At 36.6% G+C, this 7,540-nt stretch overlaps 1 protein-coding gene across 1 annotated transcript; it reads left to right on the top strand.

Moving 5' to 3' along the window:
- The first annotated feature begins 265 nt into the window (after positions 1–265).
- Mvd (mevalonate diphosphate decarboxylase) lies at positions 266–3,122 on the top strand. The gene has a single exon (XM_028184819.2). It carries the CDS (start codon positions 640–642, stop codon positions 1,810–1,812), a length of 1,173 nt encoding a protein of 390 aa, XP_028040620.2. The 5' UTR covers positions 266–639; the 3' UTR covers positions 1,813–3,122.
- The last annotated feature ends 4,418 nt before the right edge of the window (positions 3,123–7,540 follow it).

Genomic DNA, 7,540 nt, shown 5'->3' with positions numbered 1-7,540 from the left:
TTTTTCAGGCTTAATTGTAGCTGGTTGATTGTTTAGTATTCACTCGACAAGTCTTCTCAGGTTCTCCCAAAAATACCTTTTTAGTCGTAGTAAAGGTGAGAAACCTTTTTACTAGAGGTAATTGATTTTATTTTTGTCATTTAAAAAACGGCATGACTTTCGTACTTAAAATATATGAATGAACCTTGAGTTTTATAGTCACTTGGATCCATGTGTCTGCCCAAATGAAGAAAAAAACCATAGAAAATCTCATACGTCAGTTCACGGTTACCAGAGTGGATTTTTTTCTTTTTCTAAAAAGATGGGGAATTGAATTAATATTAATGTGGAAATGGTATTGTGAATTTTAAGTGACACATTAAAAAATTCTGAAATTGATCATTTAATTCTCATCGTTAAATTTGAAGTGAAAAATATATATACATATGACGTGAATGCATTTATTCATCAGAAATAAGAATAATATAAAAACAGTTTGGGGAAATTGAAGACACCGCATTTGTTATCCCTAAAGTCCCACCCCAGTGCAATTTTTGTACAAGTGAAACTGACGTATTTCAGTGATAACTGAAATCTTCTGGCGCCAGTTTTTAACTTATTTTCGCCTATTTCGAACAGCCATTCCTTTTTTTCTTAAAAATGAGCAACATAGTTACAGTTATTGCTCCAGTAAATATTGCAGTAATAAAATACTGGGGAAAACGTGACGAGAAATTAATTTTACCGTTAAATGATTCCGTTAGTGCTACTTTCGATACAAGTGTTATGTGTGCTAAAACATCGGTATCTACTCATCCGGATTTCGTAGAAGATCAGATTTGGTTAAATGGAAAAGAAGAGTCATTTTCGAATCCAAGATTACAAAACTGCCTCAGGGAGATAAAATCACGAGCTGTTGCAGAGAAAACGATTGCTGAAGATGTACTATCATGGAAAGTTCATGTTTCTTCAGAGAACAATTTTCCAACCGCTGCTGGTTTAGCATCCTCGGCTGCAGGATATGCTTGCTTAGTGTCAGCTTTAGCAAAATTGTATAAAATTAAATCAGATGTCAGTTCAATTGCAAGATTAGGCTCAGGCAGTGCATGTAGAAGTGTTTACGGAGGTTTTGTAAGGTGGCATGCTGGCTCAAAACCTGATGGTAGCGATTCTATAGCCACACAAATTGCAGATTCGAATCATTGGCCTGAAATGCGTGTTTTAGTACTTGTAGTTGGTAATACTCAAAAGAAAGTCAGTTCAACTGTAGGAATGAAAATATCTTCAGAAACATCTGAATTATTAAAACACCGAATACAACACTGTGTTCCCCAAAGAACTGAAGAAATTATAGAAGCTATAAAGAACAAAGACTTTTATAAATTTGCAGAGATAACAATGAAAGACAGTAATCAGTTTCATGCAATTTGCTTAGATTCATATCCTCCTATTGTGTACATGACAGACATTTCTCATTCAATTGTAGATTTGATTCATAAATATAATGACTTTAGTGGGGAGACAAAAGTAGCATACACATTTGATGCTGGATCGAATGCTTGTTTGTACTTGTTAAAGCATGATGTCCCTAAAGTAATTTCATTAATAAAATATGCATTCCCATCAACATCACCAGAAAACTTCATAACAGGGTTAAGTGTCGCCAAAGAAGAAATAAATACTGATATTTTGTCTAAGTTGTGTATTAAACCAATGGGAATGGATATGATTAAATACATTATACACACTAAAATAGGTGAAGGACCTACAGAAATAGATTCACATTTGCTGGACAGTCACGGGCTGCCTGTTTCAGAGATAAACAAGATATAAATTTTGTACTTTTTTTTTATTGCCTTTGTAGGCACACGTCCCACCTGATGGTGAGTGGTTACCGTCGCCCATGGACTTCAGCAATGCCAGGGGCAGAGCCAAGCTGCTGCCTACCGCAACAAGGGGTGCTGGTGTGCAGCAGATGGAAAAACTTCTATTCCTAATCAATGAAATATAACTGTACAATAAAGTGTTAGTAAATCGAAAAATAATAAAAATTAAATTAGGGTAAATACTAAAACAAAAATTAACAATTATCAATACCTATAGGTATATTTTTTCTATTTGTTCATTCATATTGCTCTTGCAGTTGGAATATGATTAAATTGGTGCTGAATATGTTTATTAAAGATCCTTGAAATTTGACTTCTTTGTAGTATTCTGTTAGAAGTTAAATAGCTAATAAATTAATATGAAATAAAATCCAGGTGGCGAAAGAATCAATGCTAGGTTTCATACCACAGCTGCATTGTTTGAACCATCTAATCTAAAATGTGTTCCACTGTGGCTAATCTACAGACAGAAAGCATTTTAAATAAGGCGCTGCTACTCTAGTCCTTTAAGCTAATTGCAATTAACTGTGACATCTTGATCAAATTAACTGTACTGCCTATATTTATTTTTATATAATAGTGCATGCGGTTTTGTAACCATTATTTCAATTAGACTTTTACATTGAACATATTGTTATCGAGTAACACTTCCGGCCTCACATAATATGTGAACCATTATTTAATTATTGTTTTATAATATAATTAGTGATTTTATAATCAAATGAATAATTGATTCATACCGGCGCAATAAGCCCTTTTGTTATTTAAGTTGTACAATTATATTTTTGTTATCAAGTAACACTTCCGGCCTCACATACTTAATATGTGAGCGATTATTTACAAACTAGTTCAGGTACATCCTAATGATTAGGTAATATATAGAACTTATTTTTGTTTTATAAATAGTAATTTTGTAATCAAGAAAATAGTTGATTCATATTTCTTTATACTTATATTTTATGGCGCCTTCCGCTTGACAGCTTCCGGCGCCGCGGCGTAATAAACCTTTAATGTTATAAAATTATATAACTTGATATTATTAAGTAATAAGTAATAATTGTACGTAAATAATCAACAGAATAATTAAGATAAACAATATTTAATATTACCTATTAAGTTTGTATTAAAGTAGGTCAAGACGGATTGTATTGTATTAAAGTAGGTCAAAACGGATTGTATAAATACCGGCGGTTAGCATATTTCAACCCCTTTTTGTACTCTACCCGTCGCAACGTGCATTAAAGAGAACTTATTATCTTCGTGTCTAATTATCGCCGCCACCCTGATAATCCTTCAACACTTCAGAAGCGGGATTATGTCAGGCCCATATATTGACGGACTTGGTACGAAAAAAAGAAGCTGCGAGAATGCTGCACCCGACAGCGACGAATCATCGAATTTTTTTTCTTCGTCCGATCACGAAGAGACCGCTGAGAAACACAGACGATACAAAAAGCGACGTGTCACCCAAACCGATGCGGAGGTTATTCCAACGTTCCGGCCGGATGAAAAATCTAGCAACGTCAAGGGATGGCTGCACAAGATCGACCAGTTGGGCGACGTATATGGATGGAACAACAAAGACCGCCAGTTTATCATGCAGATACGTCTTCGTGGGTCAGCTAGAGAGTGGTATGACGATCTGGACGACTACGATTTCACGTGGAAGGGGTGGAAGGACGCTCTAGAGACCGCGTTCCCACGTTCTACTGACTATGTAGATCTACTTGAATCTATGCTCGCTAGAAAGAAAATGAATTCTGAAAGTATGACAAAATATTTCCACGACAAGGTCTCTTTATTAAAAAAATGTAATATCGTTGGCGAGCCTGCAATTTCGTGTATAATTCGCGGTCTACCCACGGAGATAAGAGCTAACGCAAAGGCTTTCCAGTGCGATACACCACAGCAACTGTACTACGGATATTTGTCGTCGCTGGAAAACTACAAACAAGTTGAAGCTAGCCATTCGCGACCAGCTACCACCTGGAGAAGAGGCGGCGCCGTTACTCCAATTGCAAGAGGGACCGACTTTAAACCTAAGAAATGTTACGCCTGCCGAAGAGAAGGTCATGAAGCAAAGGACTGCAAAGTGCCGCGCTGCGAGGTGTGCCATCGCCCGGGACACACGTCGGCCACCTGCTGGTATGCGGCCAGCTCTTCACACCCAAAAGTGAGTAATGTCTTATTTACAACATACAACATATATGTAGATTTGTACAAAAAGATAGTGGTAATTAATGGTTGTAATCTGATTGCATACATAGACACGGGCAGCAAATTAAATATTATCACTGTGGCATATGCTGATAAGTTAAAATTAAAGATTAAGCCTTCCGTGGTTACAATGAGAGGTTTTGGAGGCGCATATTCGCCCTCTTTAGGAACGTCCTACGTGAATGTTCACATTGACAATATTATTTTGAGTGGATTTGTGGAAATAACTAATTACGATATGGCTGATATAGATTTAATAATCGGACAATCAATGATAAATAAACCTAATATCGGTTTAATTGTATCACAAAATTTTGTTAAGTTTGTGGGTAGTTCTGAAACTTTTGATAGTACTCTTAGTGATATAAAATTACATGACACAGACTTTATAACCAAATTTCCAGTGTATTTAAAACACAGCTGTATAATACCACAACAAAGTGTTGCTATGGTACAAGTTTATCTCAATATTAATACTAATGATACATTTCTTGTGAATTCTGTATATTTTGAGTTGGGCTGTATGTCTTATATAATTTTGGGTGGACTTGTAAGGTCGAAAGATTGCTTTTTAAAACTAATTAATATCGGAGACAAAATAATTGAATGGAAACAGAATAGATTAATAGCACGCGCAGAAATTGTTACTAATAAAAAGGAGAGTATACAAAGTAGTACGAATGTTATGATACTTGACCAATCTACCGACAAGGAATTGCATTTATCTGATATAGATATAGGAGATTTAGAAAGGAATGATTGCAGTCGACTGTTACGGTTACTGAATAAATACAGACATTTGTTTGCGAAAAATACAAAAGATTTGGGATGTACAGACATACTTGAGATGCATATTCAGACCAAAACTGAGCAGCCTGTCTTTTGCAAGCCTTATCGACTCTCTCACAAAGAAAATGAAATTGTAAATGAAAAGGTTCAAGATCTTATTGATGCAGGTGTAATACGGAACTCCATGTCTGATTATGCAAGTCCAGTGGTCCTTGTAAAGAAAAAAGGTGGTGATTATAGGCTATGTATAGACTACAGAGCCCTTAATGCACGCACTATTAAAGATCGATATCCTCTGCCTCATATAGACGATCAGGTATCCCGCCTCTCTGGTAAATCTTTCTTTACAACTTTAGACCTAGCACAAAGTTACTATCAAATTAACTTATCTAAAGACTCTATTCATAAAACTGCATTTGTTACGCCTTCTGGGCAATATGAATTTTTAAAAATGCCATTTGGTTTAGCGAATGCACCAGCTGTATTTTCACGTCTTATCAAAATCGTTCTAGGTAGCTTAGGTAATGACGTAGCTACTTATCTCGATGACGTCATGTTACCTACAACTTCTGTTGATGACGGTCTTAAATTACTAGATAATGTATTAAAGCTCTTATCGGAAGCAAATTTGAAATTAAACCTTAGCAAATGTTCGTTTCTTAAGAGAAGTGTTAATTACTTAGGTCATGAGATAACTGCAGGCACAGTTCGACCAGGACAGGCTAAGATTAGTTGCGTATCTGAATATAGAAGACCTCGAAACGTGCATGAAATAAGACAGTTTATTGGTCTATCATCTTATTTTAGGAAATTTATTCGTGGGTTTGCTGAAATAGCTAGACCTCTCACACAGTTGACAAAAAAGGATGTTCAATGGACGTGGGGCTCTGCCCAAGAAACTTCATTTCAAACGTTAAAAGAGCGTCTTGTCGAGAGACCAGTATTAGGTATATACGATAGGAATGCTCGCACTGAGCTTCATACTGACGCTAGTAAGCTAGGGCTGGGAGGTATCCTTTTGCAATACCAAAGCGATGGTGTTTTAAAACCAATTGCATACTTCAGTAGGGTTACAAGTAAAGAAGAACAGTTTTATCATAGTTATGAGCTTGAGACATTGGCAGTTGTAGATTCCTTGAAGCGCTTTAGAGTATATCTCGTAGGTGTTCCGGTAACTGTAGTGACAGATTGCGCCGCATTACGGACAACTCTAGTAAAAAAAGACCTCATTCCCCGTATAGCTCGCTGGTGGCTGTCAATTCAAGATTATGATCTGCAAATTGAGTATCGATCTGGCAGTCGAATGAGACACGTAGACGCCCTAAGTAGAAATCCAGTACAGGACTCTGTCCTATTCATTGATAACTCTGATTGGCTGGTGACATTACAATTACAAGACGAAAGTATTCAATCTCTTTTAACTCAGCTACGGAATGGTACAGACAATCAAAACATTATTTCTAACTATGCTATAAAGGATAACATCCTCTATAGAAAAACAATTAACGGGGACCGTTTTGTTATACCTAAATTGGCAAAATGGGGATTATTACAAAAATTTCATGACCAAATAGGACACGTTGGTTTTGATAAGTGCGAAAAAACTATTAAGGCACAGTTTTGGTTCGAGGGCATGACTAGATTTATTCGGAAATATATTAAGTCATGTCTTCAATGTGCTTACGGCAAAGGAGAGCACGGTAAATTACAGGGAGAACTACATCCGATCGAGAAGGTGGCCATCCCGATGCATACGTTACATGTTGACCATTTAGGCCCATTTGTAAAAACACGTAAAGGAAACGCGTATATACTAGTTGTTATAGATTCGTTCACAAAGTTTGTATTTGCAAAACCTGTCAAAAGTTGTAGCTCCATGGAAACTATAAAACAATTGAAAGAGATCATTTCGCAGTTTGGAAATCCTAACAGGATTATTACAGATAGAGGCAAAGCGTTTACTAGCCGGTATTTCAAACAATTTTCAGAAGAAATGCAATTTAAACATATTTTGAATGCCATTGCCAGTCCTAGGTCGAATGGCCAAGTAGAACGGGTAAATCGAACTTTGATTAACGGATTGAACACTATGTCTAATAGCGAATGCACCTGGGATGATCACCTAATTGATATAGTTTGGGGCATTAATAACACTCCTCACGCAATTACTGGTTTTGCTCCTTTTAAGTTATTATTTGGGCATCCCAATTCGCGCTTACCGGCATACCCTACTGGAGAACCCAATGACTTCGAAAGTCAAGCGAAAGCGTTAGAAGAAAGGCGAAACGCGGCTAAATTGAGTATTGACAAACGTATGACACTTATGAAGGATAGGTTTGATCGATCTCATAAAAAATGCATTAAGTACTCGGTGGGACAACTGGTACTTTGGAAAGGGGGAATAACCAGAGAAAGCGCTAATATAACTAGGAAACTTAACGGGTTGTATACAGGACCCTATAGGGTATGCAAAGCAGAACAGTCGTTAGATCGCTATACTATATGTAGTATTAAAGGCATGAAAGGTTATCGAAAATTTACTGCTGTTGTTCGCGGTGAAGTCCTCCGACCTTACAAATCTTCCATTTCCGACGATAGCAGTGGCAGTGACCATGAGGTTGATAGAGATGATTTGATAGACTTATTAGAGAGTTGATAGTAAAATAATA

This window comes from Bombyx mandarina, chromosome 03, assembly GCF_030267445.1.
Source record: "Bombyx mandarina strain Sakado chromosome 03, ASM3026744v2".
Taxonomy (NCBI): domain Eukaryota; kingdom Metazoa; phylum Arthropoda; class Insecta; order Lepidoptera; family Bombycidae; genus Bombyx; species Bombyx mandarina.
This window is presented reverse-complemented; position numbering and strand designations above follow the sequence as displayed.